Source organism: Manacus candei, unplaced genomic scaffold (assembly GCF_025592945.1).
Source record: "Manacus candei isolate 608988 ecotype Guabito, Panama unplaced genomic scaffold, ASM2559294v1 h1tg000089l, whole genome shotgun sequence".
NCBI classification, from domain to species: domain Eukaryota; kingdom Metazoa; phylum Chordata; class Aves; order Passeriformes; family Pipridae; genus Manacus; species Manacus candei.
In genome coordinates this window covers 257,198-275,777 of record NW_026138137.1, presented here as the reverse complement: position 1 = coordinate 275,777, position 18,580 = coordinate 257,198, and the positions used below count along the sequence as shown (strand labels likewise).

At 42.9% G+C, this 18,580-nt stretch overlaps 3 protein-coding genes across 9 annotated transcripts in view; 1 reads left to right on the top strand and 2 right to left on the bottom strand.

The window, feature by feature from the left end:
• Window positions 1-73: 73 nt before the first annotated feature.
• Window positions 74-6,645, bottom strand: LOC127482530 (isopentenyl-diphosphate Delta-isomerase 1). 3 transcript variants are annotated; one of them, XM_051812908.1, is made up of 5 exons: window positions 6,509-6,645; window positions 5,465-5,625; window positions 4,403-4,495; window positions 2,991-3,121; window positions 74-1,947 (listed from the first exon to the last, which is right to left on the bottom strand). In XM_051812908.1, the coding sequence occupies exons 1-5, from the start codon at window positions 6,607-6,609 to the stop codon at window positions 1,630-1,632; spliced, it is 804 nt and encodes a 267-aa protein (XP_051668868.1). In that variant the 5' UTR covers window positions 6,610-6,645; the 3' UTR covers window positions 74-1,629. The 3 variants fall into 3 exon arrangements, with proteins under 3 accessions (XP_051668868.1, XP_051668867.1, XP_051668869.1); XM_051812907.1 differs by having other exon boundaries at window positions 5,465-5,628; window positions 6,509-6,644; XM_051812909.1 differs by lacking the exon at window positions 6,509-6,645 and adding an exon at window positions 6,066-6,338.
• A 4,648-nt stretch (window positions 6,646-11,293) lies between these two features.
• On the bottom strand, window positions 11,294-14,474 carry LOC127482529 (collagen alpha-1(III) chain-like). 2 transcript variants are annotated; one of them, XM_051812905.1, is made up of 2 exons: window positions 12,247-14,474; window positions 11,294-11,573 (listed from the first exon to the last, which is right to left on the bottom strand). In XM_051812905.1, exons 1-2 carry the CDS (start codon window positions 13,373-13,375, stop codon window positions 11,398-11,400), a joined length of 1,305 nt encoding a protein of 434 aa, XP_051668865.1. In that variant the 5' UTR covers window positions 13,376-14,474; the 3' UTR covers window positions 11,294-11,397. The 2 variants fall into 2 exon arrangements, with proteins under 2 accessions (XP_051668865.1, XP_051668866.1); XM_051812906.1 differs by having other exon boundaries at window positions 12,322-14,474.
• The window catches only part of WDR37 (WD repeat domain 37), a 44,699-nt gene continuing 38,722 nt past the window's right edge, over window positions 12,604-18,580 (top strand). The window contains exons 1-2 of one of the 4 annotated variants that reach the window (XM_051812901.1): window positions 12,604-12,736; window positions 17,897-17,928. The gene's annotated coding sequence lies outside the window, so the exon portion shown is untranslated. Of the gene's footprint in view, window positions 12,737-14,527; window positions 17,096-17,896; window positions 17,929-17,951; window positions 18,491-18,580 lie in introns of those variants that run through there. The other 3 variants (XM_051812902.1, XM_051812903.1, XM_051812904.1) reach the window with 3 other exon arrangements.

Genomic DNA, 18,580 nt, shown 5'->3' with positions numbered 1-18,580 from the left:
TGTTTATAGTGTAGTGATGACAGAGATTATTCTCATGTGGCTTCATGTCTGAAAAGAAAATAACAGTCCAAGGTTTTAGGTTAGGTATTTTAATCATAATCTTTAAGATAAAGATTTAAAAAGTATTTGAAGTATTTGAAAAGTACTGTAATTACCTACAGCTGGGCAATGCAGTTGATTGCAGTGAAGTGGAGGGAGCTGCTACATCGCATCATTGTTCCTTCACTCACTATTATTTACTTCAAGACAATACATCAGTTCTGGCCAATATACAACAATATTGGTTCTAAAACCTCTAAGTGTTGAACCACTGGAGATGCTGGTGCGGAGAAGCTTCAATGTTGCAGTAACAATTGGGATAAGAAAGAGAAACCTTGACCACTGGAAAAAGTTAATTTCACCCTTAAACCAGACACAACCAGTTACAAACGTGTTTTCCATGCAATGAGAAGTGGAATGACAAACATCCTATTTCATTAAGACACCTCTAGGAAAAGTTGGCTTAAGAAATCTAGTCTGAGTAGTGTGATAACAGAAGAAATCACAATTAAGCTTTTTTAGAGAAAAAAAAAAAACCAAAATCTAATTCAAATTGAGAGACTTGAGTATTTGTCTTATTGAAAAACAGCTTCCATTTTACTCTTGTTACTAGCCATTGACTGCAAGATCAAAAAGGATTAGCTCCAGTACAATTTCTAACTAACTGTACTGCAAGACTCAGTGTAAGCCCACAAATTGTCAGTCTTGAATTTTGGAGTTCAGTGCGTTTGAGTAGTCTGGGAATGACTATTACAGGAGATGTTTCAGGAAAAAAAAAATTTTTCAAGATGACTTTGTTTTCTGGAAGATGGAGAAGAGCCATTTAGTGCATATTCCATCTCCAAAGACAGGCTACTTCCTGTATTAGACAGGTACCATTTACATTTGGCATAATTAACCCTTTTTGTTATGTAAGAGATGTCCAGTACTCAGACTTCAAATAACCAGAAAAGGGTGTCAGGGTGAAAACTCCAACCAGACCACCCACTGTTTGTTATCTAAAGCTTTGACACACAACTCAACACTCCAAAGTGAAACTCACTCCACCCTGACAATCCAATTACTTAAGCTTTTATGTGTTTGGTTAATTATAGAGTATGGTAGCTGAAGAATTTGCTTTCTGCAATTAAAATAATCCTGATTACTTTGCACTAATTGTTTTTTCTTCAGGCAATTTGTCTTCCCAACACCAGTGCAGAACCAAATTCCTGTGTAATCATTTAAGGCATACTCGTGTTCAGTGGGAACGTACCAGCCCTCCCAGCTGAGCCAGGCTCCCTCCCCAGGTGTGCAGGGCACACACACAGGGTGAGGATCTTTCACCAGGCCATGGGGAAAGAGGAACCCAGGGGTTTCATGCCATTGATACCCATTTTACATTAGATCAAGGTAATTTGCACAAGAGAACAAGGATGAGGGGGCAGAGGAGGTGATGAAAGCAGAATTAAAAACGTTGGCTATAACAACATCTATACCAAGATACTAAGCATACTCCAGGGTAGACCAATTCTCTGCACCCAAGTCATGATTTATCACAGTGTCAGAGACAGCACATCATTGCTGGCCTTCAGCACCTTTTACCCCAGCTATTTACATTCGGTATATTTTTTCATGCTCAACAAATTTGTTCAAGTTACTTAAGTTATCCCACCACTTGAACAGAAAGGTCTCTGCTATGAGCTTAAACCACGGAGTGATCTTCACTTCATTCTTGGCAGCTTTGTCCAGGAGCTGTTTCAGTTCTTTCTGTGTCACATAGCAGTAGCTTTGGATCTCATTGGGGTCAGGATTCAGTGTCACATCCTTCTGTACAAATAAGATATAGTCTATCTCATGTTCTCCCCAGATCCCATCAGACTTGGCCTTGTAGTGAATTCGTGTCAGGTAGGAGATTTCTTCTGGAGTTACCTACAACCAAAACACTTGTCAGAACCGGTGCCAGACCAGAACAGTTGCCCTGCTGGGCACTGCAATACTATTATCAGCTATCATCCTGTTCCTTAGAAGTTATTTTCTCCCAAGTGTACAACTGCAATGTACTTCTTCACAAGTTACTATGAAAAAAAACTTTTAAAGCACTTTGATGGCATGAGTGGCACAGCATTTCTCTAGCCAGACTTGCCCTGTAGTATTTTCAGTGTATTTCTCCTACACAGCAAATTTTAAGTAATGTTTACCAGACCTTACCACACACTTACTGAGCACAAACAGTTGCACCTACCCCTCACCTCCCAAGAAAAGGGCCTGGCAACTACTTGAAGCCAAGGTCAGAGCTGTGTAACCCTGACCTCCAGGGAATCCCTGTGAATTGCAGACTGGGTGGTGAATTCTGGGCACCACCTCACCACCATATTTCCCAGGAGCACTGGGAGCTGCTGCTCTGTATCCCATGGCAGAAATGTAATTTACGTGTAATTAATGTGGAAAGAGATTTCAACTCAGAGCATCATTCAGTCAGCTGCACCCTGCTCTCTGTGCACCCCCAAACTGCCTCCAGAAAGGAAGGTACCAGAAGTGGGCTGTGCGACTGCTCTGGGAGAAATACCGAGTGCTCAGGCCACCTGAATTCCCACAGGAAGCTCGGGATTGCAGAGGGGCTTGTCTACAGGTGCTGGCAGCAGCAATGCCCTCCAGGAGCACCAGGTGTAGTGAGCACGTACAGCACTCACTCTGCCAACAGCAGCCAGTCAGACATGGAGCAATGCAATCCTTCATTAGAGTGTGGTTTACTCTTTGGCTCGTATTCAGTTTGAGCAGTGGAATACTCTAAAATACAACCTACTGGGATAAGCTTTTGAGAGTATGGAATATAGAAGACTCAAGTTCACTCAGTTCTCTACACCTCCAAAGCTAAATGCATTTTTAGGTTTGAGGCTGACCCTGCCTGCCAGACACAGTCTGTAAACTGGCAAACGTTGACAAGAATTCCTGTTTTTCCCTCCTTCCTTTACCTGCTCCATGGGAATTCCTAACTCTGCTTTCAGTCGTCTCTGTGCTGCTCTCCGAACACCGATGGCATTATTTTCTTCCAGTTCTAGTGGATGGCTTAGAGGGTGGCTGCAACAAGTGTTGGTAAAACAATCTGCAAGAAGTTTGGATCAGTACATTTTTGACATGTATAAAGCATCAGGAAAAAACCCAACACAACAACCAAACCCCCCAGAGGCCAGTTATTCAACACATCACATCCTTGTTTTGCTTTCCCAGAGAAGGGTCACAGAAGGTGGAGGATATTTTCACCTATTATTTTTCTTTACATATTTTGCACTGGGATTTGCCTCCACCAAGCACTACTTTGCGGGTTAGTATGGATGCATGTGAAGACAGGCATTCTTATCCCCAAGACAACTTAGAGAGCCAGTTTATAAAGACCTTGTTTATCCCTCAAATGCTAATTAAAATTTACTTTTGGGAGTTTATATGCAACTGAATATTGAAAATATTACCAGAGCTTCAAGACCACCTGACAGTAAGTAGAATTAAATACAAAGTTTATACCTGTGTTTAAATGACAGCCCATCTATACTCTGTCTCAACCTTTTGTCTATAAAAATCAAGATCAAAAGCATCTAAAATAGAGTTAGAATATCTACAAACCATACTCAAGCATTTTGGTTTTAATTTTTTCCTTCACTGCTAACCAATCAATCTCTAAAGTAAAGATTCCCTTGGAAGGAAGAAAAAGGTCTTTCCTCAAGTTGGAAATGCTTGAATTTGTTTTCCATTGAAAATTCTGCAACAGACAGCTTAATGCTCCCTCTGACACATCTCATGTAAGCTACTTTTCTTTCATTCCCCTTCTTATTTTTATGCCTCTCCATTTGCATTTGATAGTAATAGTTCAGGAGTTTTCAAAAATCATGCACTGTATAGTTTGGCCAGGCAGTCTCACTTCTTGTGTAGTTAACTATACAAGAAGTGTAATTTTAACTAAGTGTTTTTTGGGACATACACAGACAAAGGTCCACAGATCTCCCAGGCCCCAGGGCTCTGACATCAGCTTTTACAGTGGAATGGGACACTCTCCACAGATACCAGAGCCATTTCTTCAACTCCAATAAATATATCTTGCAGCAGAAGTGGTAAACAACACACCCTCTGCCCTTGCATCCACAGGATCAAACCTGTCAGGGAACAATCCTTTCCCAAGAATATAAATAACAATACCCTAGTGTTCCCATTATCTTACTTCATCCACAAGATAAGTACAACTTGAACTCTTAAAAGTATTGGAAGTATCTCCTCTTCAAAGCAGTAAATTCTAAAACCTCAGAATGAATTACACTGCAGGATTAGATTGATGTATTTTTTTTAAAATATTGATTTCAATAAAACATTTTGATAAATACGTTTCATTACTAACCTGGAAATGTAATTTTTGCATTTGACCTCTGCTGCAGCAACAGTTTATTTTCTGTATTAAATAAGAAAACACTGAAAGCTCGGTGCAGTAAACCTAAAAGTAAAAAATAAAAAAATCCTGAGCTACTTAACAGAAGAGAAAAAAAACATATGAAGACAGTTTAAAGGCTTAGAATGGCCTCGTTTTTGGGTAACCCAGTTTAAAATTAATACATGTTAAAAAACAAGGATTCGATAACTCAGAGCTATTATTCGGGTTTCTATGTCAGCTTACGCAAAACACTATGAAATTAGAAAAGTGTTAAGAATGCAACAGAAGAGTTCTACTCTACTCAGTTCACAATTCTGAATATGCACATTTGGGCAAGCTTCCAAGGAGGGCTCAGCATCCATAAATTTACTATCAAAAAGGGATGATTCAAAAATTCCTAAAAAACTATGGAATTTCAAGAACTGAAAAGGCACAAGGAAAACAGGCTCCCTTACAAACAGTATAAGTGCAGAATTGCTGTTTTCTTCACCTTTCAAGTTTATCATTCCTCACTCTCCAGGAAGATGCTTCCCCCAGCTTCATAAAAGGAGGTCTCTATGAGAGATTCATGAATGTGACCAACCTCAAATAAACTCACAATCAGTTAAACCCCTTGTTATCATCAGTATTTGAAGTAGAACTCGGTGTGAACTACTTCAAAATCAAAGCCTCTACTTGTAAAGAACTCAGCAAAGAAGCAAGTATCATTCTTCAGAAAAAACTACAAAGAATCAGGTGTCTATAATAGGAAAAAAATACTATTTCATCTTCAAAATGTGATTCAAAAGACACAAAGCTTGTATCTGCAATCACACATTTCTCTCCTTTGCAACTGCCGCCAATTCAGTGTTCCTCATATCACAGAATTTTAACATTAGATGTTGTTCGCTGGGGAGGAGGAGCTGTGGGGAAGCACTTGCTCTGGTTTGATCCAACACTCACCTGAGATTAAGGCTTCAATTTAATCATGACTATACTTCTGAAAATATCCAGTCAACTTAATGGTTCAGTTAGAAGGTAAGTAAGCTGTACCTTTATCAATGTTTTCATTCAAGTGACAGTTTTTCTTGGTATCTGCTCCAATCCTTTTGTCATTTTCATCGATAAGGATGCACATCTCTGCCAAGAGCTGCACCTGCTGCTCATCCAGGTTGTCTGTGTTTACTTCAGGCATGGTGATGGTAGCACAGGTCCTACTGAAAACAAGCAGCGAGTAGTCATTCAGGAATAACAACATCTGCAAGGCTGTGGGCAGACTGTGAGAAATAATCAAATGACTCAGTTTTCTGACATGGTGTAAACTGTGCACCAATTGTATTTTGGGGGGTTTACATGCTTTTATGTTCCTGAAATTTCCTGCCCACGACACGAATCACACAGCACACCCCTAAGGGCTCAGGAACGAGATTTCCCTGACCAGGACACGCAGCCCAAGGCACCTCAAAAGCAACCCCCGCCCTGCTCCGAGCCTCTGCCGCCGTGCGTGCTCCCTCAGCTCAGCCACAGATGGGTCAGGCTGGAAGGGACCACGGCGGGTAATCCGGTCCCTGCCTAAGCGGGGTCGTCCCAGAGCAGATGGCACAGGATTTGTCCAAACGGTCCTGGGATATCTCCAGTGAGGGAGTCTCCATACCCTCTCTGGGCAACCTGTTCCAGAGCTCGGTCACCGCACAGTAAAGAAGTTCCTCCTCATGGTCTTCCTGTGTATCAGTTTCTGCCCGCTGCCCCTCGTCCTACTGCTCGGCACCATGGAGAAGAGCCTGGTTTAAGGCCCCCCCCCTTCAGACGTTTATACACATTGATGAGGTCCCCTCTCAGGCGTCTCCTCTCGAGGCTGAACAGGCCCAGCTCCCTCAGCCTTTCCTCGCAAGAGAGAGATGCTGCAGCGCCTTCATCACCCTCGCTGCCCTCCGCCGACCCGCTCCAGCAGCTCCACGTCCCTTTGGTACTGAGGAGCCTAGAACTGGACACGGCGCTCCAGACGCGCCTCACCAGGGCTGAGGAGAGGAGCAGGATCGACGCCCTCGGCCCCCGCTGCCCCTCTGGCAGCCCCGTTTCCGCGCTGTCCCCGCTCACCTCCGTGCCCGCCCCGGCGGTACCTCAGAGCCCCTCAGTCCCCTCGCGCCGCGGTAACTCCACAGGGCCCCGCGCCCGGCCCCGCGCAGCGCGCGCCACATGGCGCGGCCCGCCGCCTCGGCCAATGGCGGCACCGCTCGCCGCTGACGTCACCACATCGCCCGATCGCCCCACTGCGGCGCGGGGGGCGGGGCCAGCAGTGACAGCGGGGAGTGGCGGCGGGAGCAGCCAATCGCAGCACGGTCTGTCAGGGGCGCTGACCAATAGGGAGAGAGAGTCGCGGCGGGGCGACCAATGGGAGCGGGGCGGCCGCGTCGGGCCGTGCCCGGCAGGGCGGGAGGGGCGTTCTGAGGTGGCGACCCCGGCACAGGGAGACTGGGGTCGGGATAGGGAACGGGAATGAGAAGGGGATCGGGATAGGGAACGTGAACGAGAAGGGGATCGGGATTGGGCTCTATTACCAGGGAGAAGCCTTCAGCTTCTCCTAGTAACCAGGGATCACTGAATTCATGGCTAGGCTTCGCGAACGAAGATTTGGGAAGGTCTCTACCCACGTTTGCTACAAGCGCACTGGTCCCTAAAGAGGCAGGAAAAGACCTCTGAGATCATCGAGTCCAGCCTATGACCCAACATCACCCTGCCGGTCAACCGGACCATGGCACCAAGTGCTATGTCCAGTCTTCCCTTAAACACCTCCAGGGACCTCCCTGGGCATCCCATTCCAGTGTCTGAAGCTTGACCCATTTCTAACATTGAGCCCTACCTGTTGCCTTTTTTCCCATCCATGAAAACCAAAGGACCACTCTGAAGTGCCGGTCCTACAGATGTGGAGATGTTTGTTCAATTTCTGTTCAGCTCTGGGAGTGTTTCAAGCAGCAGCCATAAGCACGAGGCTGTAGAGTCACAGGGTGTGTTGGCACATCTAGTCTTGGATGCTTTTCTTTGCTCCATAGCAGCATCCCTTGAGCCAAAGATTCATGTGTGTCATACAGCTCAGAGCCTGTGGCACTCAGAGTGGGGCAATACAGGCCACTTGTCCCCCCTCCTGCACTGAGAGCTACAGCTTGTGGAAAACAGTTCCTGTGCTAGTCTGAGACTTCCTGACTCATCGAGTTCTTGAGGGGCAGAGAAAGAAACACTCAGTTTCTTTGAAGGAATGGAGCGTAGGCTAGAGGTCAAGATGAACTGGTCAGATAGGGGACTTATAGATATGCACAGATAGAGGCAGAGAAACTTCAATAGCAGCCTCTAGAAACTTCACACCACCACAGCTGAGTACCTTCTCAGCAAGACTTTTACTACAAGACTTTTACTTTATTGCCTGTCCACATATTTGGATTTATAACTAGATTGCATAAAAGGTCTAGAAGTGACATTTCACATGCCTTGGGGGCATGGCTCTTTCTGATTGTCTCTCAGCTCAAGTTCCAGTATTTCCATCCGGCTGGTTTGATTTTTCCTGTGAACAGGACAGATGGCCTATCATTTAGAGATACGATTATCAGCACAAAATGTTCAAATGGACAGTTAATATTTTACAAGGGTGGTATCTTACAGTGTTTCCCTGCGCAGAGCTTCATTAAAGGAGTGTGGAAGTGGTTTAAGTGGAAGCCACTTGAAACCAGCAGAGCATCAAAAGTAAAAAAAAAAAAAAAAAAAAAAAGTAAGAATGGTCGAGCTGCTGCATTTTCCTTTAACTACACAAAATATAACATCAGAACATTAGTATGAATTAACATTAGTATTAATTTTAATATTTTGCTATTCATCAATATATTACAAATCTAATGTTATCACAAGAACATTAACATAAATATGTACTCTCACAAAGGACTGGAATGTACACAGATTACTTTTTATTGACTTTACTTAACATTACTTTACAGATTACTTATTGCTGAGTCACTGTTTGGCATGAAAACACAGTAACTGGAGACTGAGCTTTGCAGAAATAAAGAGAATATCCTTTACCACATCAATTACTTGCTCATTTGATTGTTCCAGATAAAAAAAATCTGTAATTTTTTCTTCTATGATTTTCCTAATGTAACCAAACAAGCTACACAAATCCATCAAAAATATAACTACTAAGATGGACATACAAACAAGCATTTCATAGGGAGACAACAGAGTTAACAAGCAGCTCTCTTTTGAGTAAAGCTCTTTTGGAATAGTTACTTCTACCCTGAGAGGCAGAGGTGGGTCTGTACATGAGGAAAAATGGATGTGTGACACACACCAATGAGCAGGTGTACACAGTGGTGTTCAGGCTACACAGCAGAGGGAAATATAAAAAAAAAAGTCCTTATAGATAATGGAGAAAAAAAAGAGATTCTTATTTTCCTAGTAATAGCTATTGAGAACTTCTGTACAGGCACTTTAGAACCTGACAGTCAGAAACAACTACAGTTTCTGTCTTGCCCAGACAAACAAAGCACTTCACTGCAGCAAGGCTGGTGAGCACCAAGTGACAAGTCCTGGATAATGAGAAGCAAAGAAGGAGACACAAAGGATGACAGAGACAAACCCAAACATTTTCACAAAACAAACAAGGGAGAGACCTCCCAAGCTTTTAACCGAAGACACTTTCAGGATCAGGTGTTTTATGTCACCTGTCTCATCTTTCATCTCGCTCCCCTCCAGACTTGCTCTTTACTTTCAAAGCTCTTTGTGTTGAAAATAAAGCATCCTAATTTCTGTAGTGCACCTCACTGAAACCTCAGAACTTTTACTCCACCACGCATAAACAGAAGAGTGCCTGAAGTGACATATAAATGCCTTTGAGACTTAATTTACACATCTCCTGAAGTCTGCTGACTATTTTCAAACACCACAAACAAGAGGAAAACTTTCCTGTCACCACTGGGAAGACTTTAATTTCACCTGAAAATCCAATCAGCTGCAAATCAGTGACAGACTTTTGCTGTCTACGAAGATAAAGGGAAATGCAACCTCCATCAAACTGGAGGAGAACATTTTAGTTCTCCTGCAAGTTAAACAAGAAGATGGTGAACCACAGGATGAAGTAAATTCTGAACAAACCTGGTATTTGACCCCTGCCTAGAATGCACAGACTCCTGAAACATGCTTGTCCTCGGTTTTCAGATTTGCCTAGGAATATTAAGGGCTTTTTCCTATACTTCATGTCCAACCTTCTTCTTTTTCATCTTCCTGTTCACTTGCCCTGATATTTAAGACTTCCAGTTCACCCATCTCAGCTATAGAGCTATCCTTTCTCCTCATCTCCCTGGAGAATTCCTCTCGGAAGTCTGCTCCTGCCTCGGAGTCATAGCTCTCCAGAAAATATTTGTCTAAGTGATCCACTTAGGTGGAGAGCAAACAATAACCTGAATTTTATCTAAAATGGGAGGTAAATACCTCCCGTTCTTAACTAATCTGCCGTTGTTCACTTCAATCTGCTCTCTTAAATGGCCTGGTTCAGGGAAGAGGGTTGGCTTCAGCTTGCTCCAGAGAAGACAGATGGCTTTGTAGTAAAAATGTAATACATGTATGCTAAATATATAAGTAGGATGTTGTATTTGCATTTAGGTTTGCTATCTCAAGTGTGATGGAAAGAGTGCTATGATGGACAGTTTCCAAATGTTTTTGTACAGCATAAGGTGAATGAATAACAATATAGGAAATGGCTCTTTTAGGAAGGAGTTATTAGAAGCATTCCTATAGGAAGAAGTAATGCTTGACCTCTTAAATCTTTTTGTTTGTTTGTGTTTCTTACTTTTGGTTTGAACTCTGGATAGGAGGCTTTGTTTTTTCCTGCTACTTTTACAGCTTTGGAAAATGTTAATTTGGGAGATTCAGCTGTTATTCAGAAGTAGGTCTGGAAGGTGATGTCCAGGACAACCTAACTTTTCTCACTCAACTTATGACAATACTTACTACAAAGGCTTTTTGCTGTTGAAGAGATGCTGACTGGTACTGCCCTTCCCGTTTCCCCAGGCTCCTGTATTCCTATCTTTGTCTCTTTTTTTAAAACAGGTAATTTGTGAAAAGCAGTCTTTTGTTCTGCTCTTTCTCCTGTACATTACACAGTGCCTGCTACTCTTGCACTGCCACAACAAAAACAAACCAGTAGCAGAGCTGGAGTGACAACAGGCCACTCCTTGTTCTTTTCTCATTGAAAAAGCAAAGGCATCTGTACAGATGCAGGATACTTCCAGGCTATTTGGGATTTCCTGTTAATTTTCAGGTGAAGCACCCTCTGCCAAGGATAAAGTTATTTAAACCCCTGTCTTTGTTTATTTTAGTATTTTACATTTCTTCAGGAAAAAAATGGTCATCTCTGTATTATGCCCAGCTGCTAGAGAGAGAGCTGCTCCAGAGGACAAAAAATTTGCCAAATGTTTTCCCAGGGAAATCTCAAACATGGGTCCTTGTGCTCTCACTGGACAGTTTTTCCCTTCACAGTTACAGCTAAAGCTGTTATGGTACAGTAGTGTTATATTAGGGCAAAGTAATTTTAGTAGGGATAATAAGGCTTGAAAAATATTTAGTTAGGAACTGAACAGCTGAGGACTTGAGTTGTGCTTTGGCTGAGATGGCTGAGCCACTGCAACTGCACCATCTGGAGAAAGAATTCAAAGCATCAAACGGTGGCATTTGGTCAGGCTGTGTTCAGGCTTCCTCCAGGCAACTCTGTTCTACCTCTTGTCCCTTTTCTTTTGCCTGTTCAGTCTCCCTTCTTTTCCACTCCTTAAAGCCATTTAGCTATTCATTTTGCTCCCTTTTGGTGGCTTTGAAGAAGCGAATAGGATACAATTATGGGAAGTGCTCAACCAGTTAGGCTGGTTATCTTGGAGAATGACCTCCAGTAATGAAAAATAAGCTAGTAAATAGGTAAATCACTATTTCTGTCGGTGTTTAATACAGCTTTAATTAAGACATGACTGCACAGAAGTGGATAGAAAGGAAAAAGAAGACAAAAAAGAACTGCTGGCAGACTTGTAGCTGGGAAGCACATGAAAAGAAAATTTAATATTTCCAGCCCTCACTGAGGCACATGTTCTTCTGGCCTTTTCACAGACCTCTTCTGAGGCAGCTAGATAATCTGCAGGAAGAGGAAAAATAATTAGGCAAAGGCCTCTTTTGACTTTCACTATCTGCTACGTTGAATAAGAATTTTAGGTGAAGGTTTTTTCTAAGTGTTAATCAGCAGAGGAATTAATCACATTTCAATTATGTGTTGTAGGCTTCAGAGCGAACAGCCTACTTGCAAATCATGGCTAGCTTTGATACACTGCTTCTGTCGTACCGTCTGCAGACACAGTGAAGACCAAAAGCAGTATTTCCCAGCCATTCTCTATTAAAAAATATGGAATTCCAGTGGTGTTTCACGGAAGTTTTACCCCCCAGTGTTACTGGATATACTAAAACAGTGTTAACAGTAAACAGTAAATCACAGAATCAACTAGGTTGGAAAAGACCGCTGAGATCATCAAGTCCAACCTATGAACCAACACCACCTTGTCAACTAGACCATGACACTGAGTGCCACATCCAGCCTCTTCTTAAACACCTCCAGGGACGGTGACTCCACTACCTCCCTGGGCAGCCCATTCCAATGTCTAGAGAAATTCTTCCGAATATCCAACCTGAACCTCCCCTGGCGCAGCTTAATACCGTGCTCTCTTGCCCTGTCGCTGGTTGCCTGGGAGAAGAGAGCGACCCCCGCCTGGCTACACCCTCCTTTCAGGGAGTTGTAGAGCGTAACACAGCGTTACCCCCGAGAGGCGACAGTCGGGATGAAACACAACTGCGCTGTTTGAACACCAGCACTGAGCTGACCCCGGGCTGACCTGGGGCAGCGGGGATGAGCCGCGGGGCGGCGGCGGGGCAGCTCCTGCCCGCTTCCATTGCCGATCCCGCGGGCTGCTCCCCCAGCGGGTGGCTCTCCCGGGCCCAGTGCCATTCCCCATCCCGGGAGGCTCCCCCAGCCCCTGCCCGTCGCCATCGCGGCCCGGAGCGGGGGCCGCGCCGCTTCCGCCGGATGTCGCCTTGAGGGCTCCGCACCGGGGAGGCGCGTCCTGCCCGAGCGGCGTCGGGATCGCTGCTGTTGCTGCTGCTGCTGCCGCCGCCGCTGCTGCTGCTGCCCCTCCCGCCCTTCTCCTTCTCCTCCTCCTCACCGTCCTCATCCTCCCCCTCCTCCTGCTCCGCGCCACCCGCGGCCCTGCCCCTCCGCGCCGCCGTGTCTGACCCGGCCGTGTCTGACAGGTGAGTGCGGGGGCAGCGGGGCGCGGACCCTCCGCCATCTTCGCGGCCGCCCGAGGCGCCGAGGGGGCCCGGGGGTCCGGGCGCGGTCCGGGGGCAGCGGCGGTGCCTCCCCGGCGGTACCTGCGCGGTGCCGCTGCCGCCGCCCAGGCCCGCGGGGCTCCCCCCGCCGAGCACCCCCTGCCAGCCCGCCCCGCTCCGCTTCGGTCCCACGTGAAATGGCTCGCACTGTGTTCCTTGAACACCGAAATAACCGAAATCGAGCCCTTCCTCTTCTGCTCCCGGGTGTCGGGGTGTTTTAGCGCTCCCAGCCCAAGGCTGTAGGGATGGTTCCAGGTCTGCGGACGGCGGAGCCGAGGGTGGTGCTGAGGAGACTCGGCTCGCTAACTTTGTTCGTGTGCTGCTGCATATCCTAAGGACAAGCCCAGCGTAGTGCCTCGTTATCTTACAGATTGAGTTCAGAGCATCTGACACATGTACAGATGGAGTAAAGATGAAACGCCCAAATTCCCTGAAGTGGGGCACAGCTGAATGAGGAAGGGAAGCACCGTTTGTGGTGGGATGGGGTGGATCTGGCCTCCAGCAGTGGGAGAATGACCTAGCACTGTCCAAGATGGGTAAAAGTTGTCTGTAAAGAGCCATTTTCAGTATTTCTCTCTTTTTCTCAGCTAAGACCTATGAAAACAAGTTTGAGGGAAGAATTGATATGCTTAATGTATTCAAAGCTTGAGTAGACTTTAGGTTCCAGTTCCTTATGCAAAGGCGAGGAAAACTTTTTCAAGTTAAGTGTTGATCTGTGATTCAAGGACATCTTGGTGTTTTTAAGAAAAGAGAAACTTCTACATGTGCTTTTATCCCTCTTGGTACATCTACCAGCCTGTCAAATTTGTTTTGTTTTTGTAGCTTAAAGTGGGCTTGCTGTAACAGTAATTTCATGGAAGGTTTACTTAAAGAACTGGTGGAACAGCTTCTTTGAAGTGATTCAGTGTCATTGAGTGCACCTTGAAATTATACAAATGTCAATTGTTCAGGCATTTTACAACATCACAGCAATATTTTCTCCTTAAGTAAATTTCTGAAACTGTTTTCCAAGCAAGCTTGCTGTTGGGGTTTCTTGATGGTTTTGAAAACGAGTTGGTAACCCCTAGAACCCACAAGTATGTTTTCTAATGAGTAGTTTGGCTTAGATAAGATCTTTGTGCATGGTGTCAACTCTAACCTGTCTGGTAATAACTTTAAATGTAGCTTTATGTATTGTGGACTTGGGCAATTATTTTATGAAAAGGTGCCTGCACCAAACATTATAATTTAAGGCAGAGGCCACTGTAATGTTGTTTGTTTTTTAATGCCAGTTGTTTATGTGTATGTTTGTCCCTAAATTAGGTTTATCATGTTAAATCTAAAGATTCTAAGATGAGACTGTCTCTTCAATGTAGACAGGCCCTTCCACCATCTATTTCTTAAATTTAGGATTTATTTAAAGGATGCAGTCTTTAGTATGGACTGAGACACTTAAGTTTATTGGTACAGTCATGAGATAAATACTGTGAGTGTGGTGATAATGTCTTACAAGAAGAGCTTATTTTTATGAAATCCTGAAATTGCAAGCCAGAACTAGTGCATGCCAGGTAAGGAGTAATGAAGTGATATTGCATTTTATAAGTTCGAGGTGAGATTGGAATCATTTTATGTCATGGAATTTTAAGTCTTGGAGCTAAGACCAGTAGCTTGTCTTGTGAGGTGAAGGCCAGGGTGAGGGGCTTCTTCTGGAGACTACCTTTTCACACCTCTCTGGGGAGAGTTTATTGGTACTCTCTGCCTGACCACTGAGGAATGGATAAGAATAAGGATGGTCTCCTTGCAAGCCGGAGTGATTTGTGTTTTCTCATCCTCAAGTAATACACACAGGCTATTTTTAGGCTGTCTTAGTGTTTCAAGAGGGTAGGACTGGGTACTCACAATGCTGTCACACAGACTGTTGGAAGGTTCTGTAGTTCTCTGTGCTAGGCCATATGAGGTAATGCTTCAAGAATGTGCTGTACAGAGATTATTTATTGGTGCTTCAGAACAGCTAAATGTGTTATAGTTAAAGTTACTTGGCTTTTGTTGAAGTCTTAAGCACTATAAGATTCTAATTTACTGGCAAGTAACATATTTCCAAATGAAGAGCAAAGATATTAGAGGTCACTCTGCCTCAGTAAAACTATAATAGCAATTTATCTGGTACATCTCTAATAAGTACATAAATATTGAGTGTTTAGAGACTAGCACAATAAGATTCTGGCCTCTGTGTGTAGTGCTGTGGTTCCTTAAATAAATACCTGGTTAAACCACCTTTCCTCTTGAACTTAAGATTCCTCACCCTCAGGTCTTGTATTTGCATACCCGTGTATGCATGTAGGCTACTTCTAGGCTGTTGGGGATTTGGTAATACATAAATGGGTGTTGAAATGGCTGTGAAACAGGTAAGGAAATAGAGTAGCCTTCAAACATATTTTAGGATTTAACCAGTAATTTAGCAGGATGCAATGCTGTCTGTTGAACTCTTCAATAAAGTCAGTGAGTCAATACCTATAAATAAAAAAGGCAGGATATATACTCATAGGTAACTAATGAGTGTTGAATAAGATTATATCATACCCTTTACCATTTAAAGTATTTGAAACAGTGAGCACCCTCAGTGAGCATCATGGCACAGGTCTCAAAGGAAGCTTTCAGGACATCAGCAATTTCACTGAATAAGTCTTAGTCTGATGATAATTAGTGGACTCAGGAAAATTTTTTCTGTATTCTAAAAAAAAGAAATAAAAAATGCAAGTTTGATAGTTATAGTTGTCTAATACTAGTTAATATAAGCTTGTATGGTGAGAGTACCATTTCTTGCTTTAGTTGACTGTATGGCAGGCTAGGTCTGCATTTTGGTGTGATTGCAGCATTTGCTGACATAGTTGAATTAGCAAGATCAAAGCTTGCTAGCAGCAAAACTGGGCTGGCTTACATGTTGATGTTGGTGTTAGAAGCTTGCTTAGGGTAGTTACTTACTAATGTGTTGAAGCTTTTATTGTTGATTTCAGCTGTATAAAGTACTTACAATTCATTGGTTCAGCTTCTTTACTCTGTTTTCTGTTGAAAGGAGGTTGTCATCTTCAGTGGTGGATGTTTGCTTTCCCCTTTTACATTTCGAGGAACCTCCAGTTTCATTTGAAAGAATGCTGCACTAAATTTAGAAAAAAAATCAATAATGTAAAGCTTGAGTGGATTCCACAAGGTTTGAGTACACTCATTAGTGGTTCCAGCATCATCTGTGATGATCTGGAATGGTTTTGTTTCCTAAATATTTACCTTTAGCCAAACAACTAGTTTTACAAAGCAGTCTGTTTAGCTTGATTTTTCTCAGGTGTGCTGTATTCTTGGGGATTGCATTGAATTAATGGCACTTGAATGTGCAGCATCACTGAAGGAAATTGTTCACTGAAGACTACAAAACGGAAGTTTTATTCCTTTAAATTTGGTTTCTTTGCATATTAATAAAGATTGTAGTGGCATATGTTGATACTTAAATTCCCTTAACTCATGAATAATGCTGTCAAACTGAGTTACATGTAATTAGGAACTTAATAACCGTAATCATTCTCCTCTTTCTCCTTTCCCTCCCCACTTTCTGGAAAAAACCCCAAACCAACCACCATGCCTGATGTTAATGGGCATCTTTGTATCATAAGGTTTTAATGCTGCACTAGACAATAATTACTATTGCAAAAATGCCTTTGTGTTTTATGTAGTAAACAGTGAAATTTTCTTCTGAGCCATGTTTGAAAATGAGAGACATGAGACTAAGAGATTTAAAAGCACACAGATAACAATAAAATTGTATATTTTTTTTTTAATTTTGACACAATCGTTTAAATAGTAAGTATTACTATTTCTAAACTCTAAACAAAATGGAGTAGGGAGATCTAGGGTAAGATGTTGCTGAAACTTCCTGATGCTTTCCCTTTACAGACTTGTGTGTTGTCTTGAATGAACAAAAAAGGAAATGCAATGCTGTGGCTGTTATGTCTGTGCTCTGACACATCTTAAAACATATTTTCTCCCTGGCTTCAGCAACATGCATACCCCAGGAATTCTTTCCTTTCAGCAGTTTGCCTGTTCTGTGTTCAAGAGCAGAAGTAAGCAAGTAGAATTAGTTGATTCCTGCAGTAAATTTTTAAGTCTGGTAAGGCCAGTGTGTGCACTTTTCGTTAGTGCCGTTTCTCTGTTGTAGCTGACTAAAACAGTAATTGGATACACATCTGCTCTTAGCTGTTGTTACTCTGAAGTATTTCCTGTGACTGAATACATGGTAACATCTGTTACAGAAAGGTAGGTGGCAGAACTTTAATGTAACACACTGTAACATATCTTGTGAGTTTAATTGAACAGCATGTTTAAAATACTGAAATATCTTTGCATTCATTAAGTAGTAATCACCTGTGGTCTAGATGTTTTCCAGGACATCTTTTTCTCCCCTACTTGTGCTGATTGACTTTATCAGAAGGGTTCTCTCCAGACTTTGGCAGATCATTGTGTGAGGAACACTATGCAAACGTAGCATTTTCCAAAATGATTGAGCAGAATAGCTCAACATGTCTCATAAGCTCACTTTTTAATAATATAGTACTTGTGAACTGCCACCCTTAATGAATATAGTTTAGCAATAGTGAACACTCCCTCCCTCCCCTTTTTATTTCTCAGAGAGTACTTTTGTTCAGCTTTTTTTACTCTTGATTGCTAATTTTTTGCTTTTGTGAATTCAGCTTCGTTTGATTCAGGAAAGAAGATTCCAACAATTCTTGATGATTTTTCCATCCTATTTGTAGTATTACTAAGTAGAAAAGGAAAGTGAATTTAGTGAAATTTTCTTCGTAGGACCCATTTGGAACACTTAAAAATCATGATTAACTACATCTGACTAATAATACACAATGAGTTGTTTTGAAGCACTTTTTTCTTATTTTGTTTGACTGAGATTTGGTGCTTAGACTTGAGCTGATGTTTTCCCTTGCCCCCCTTTCCTGTCGTCCGGCTGTTCTAACTACAAAAGTTTAAAGAAATTGAAAGACTGTGACTGGTTTGTATACTACTGACTGTTTTACTAATCAATATTTAATATGGTTTTCATAGGATATGTAACATGACACTGATATTCTGGACAGGTAATTTTCATTGTTTGAAAACCTTACATAATAAGGGGAATCAGGTAATTGCTAGAAATGAGCACCTTATTTTTTTTAGCATCATATTGCCAAGGATCTGTTTTGTGAAATCTACTCTTGAAAAACCTATAGCTTCTGACTGTTACAATTAGAGTCAAAATAGTTCCGAAATTGTCAAAGTGAAGTTAACATTTAAAGGGACACTGTCACTTTTTTTAAACTTACTTTACATCCTGGCTCTAAAAACCCTTAATTATTGCTCCCTTACCTAAAGTTTGTAAGGCTATTTGGTGGAATTCAGGACTGTATTAAAGGTAGTGAAGCTGGTCCCCTTGGTGTCTCCTTCCCATCCTCTGTATGCACATGCTTGTGGCCTCTTTGGTTTCAGCTTTGCTGTGGCTGTGTGCACCCTCCTGCCGAGCCTGGGAACAGCGTGCATGCTTGCTCTCTCCAGAACGGTGCATGAGGGATGTGTCGTGCTGGTGCATGAGGAGAGGGCAGTCCCTGGCAGTGACACTGGCTGCAGGTGAAGTGCTGCTACCAAACAGAGACAGTGATGGAGGTGTGTCCTGCCTAAAATGTTCCGTTTGCTCACGAGCTGTGAAAGTAGAAGCTGTTGTGTAGTTAATGTGAGAATTTCACTATGTGAAGA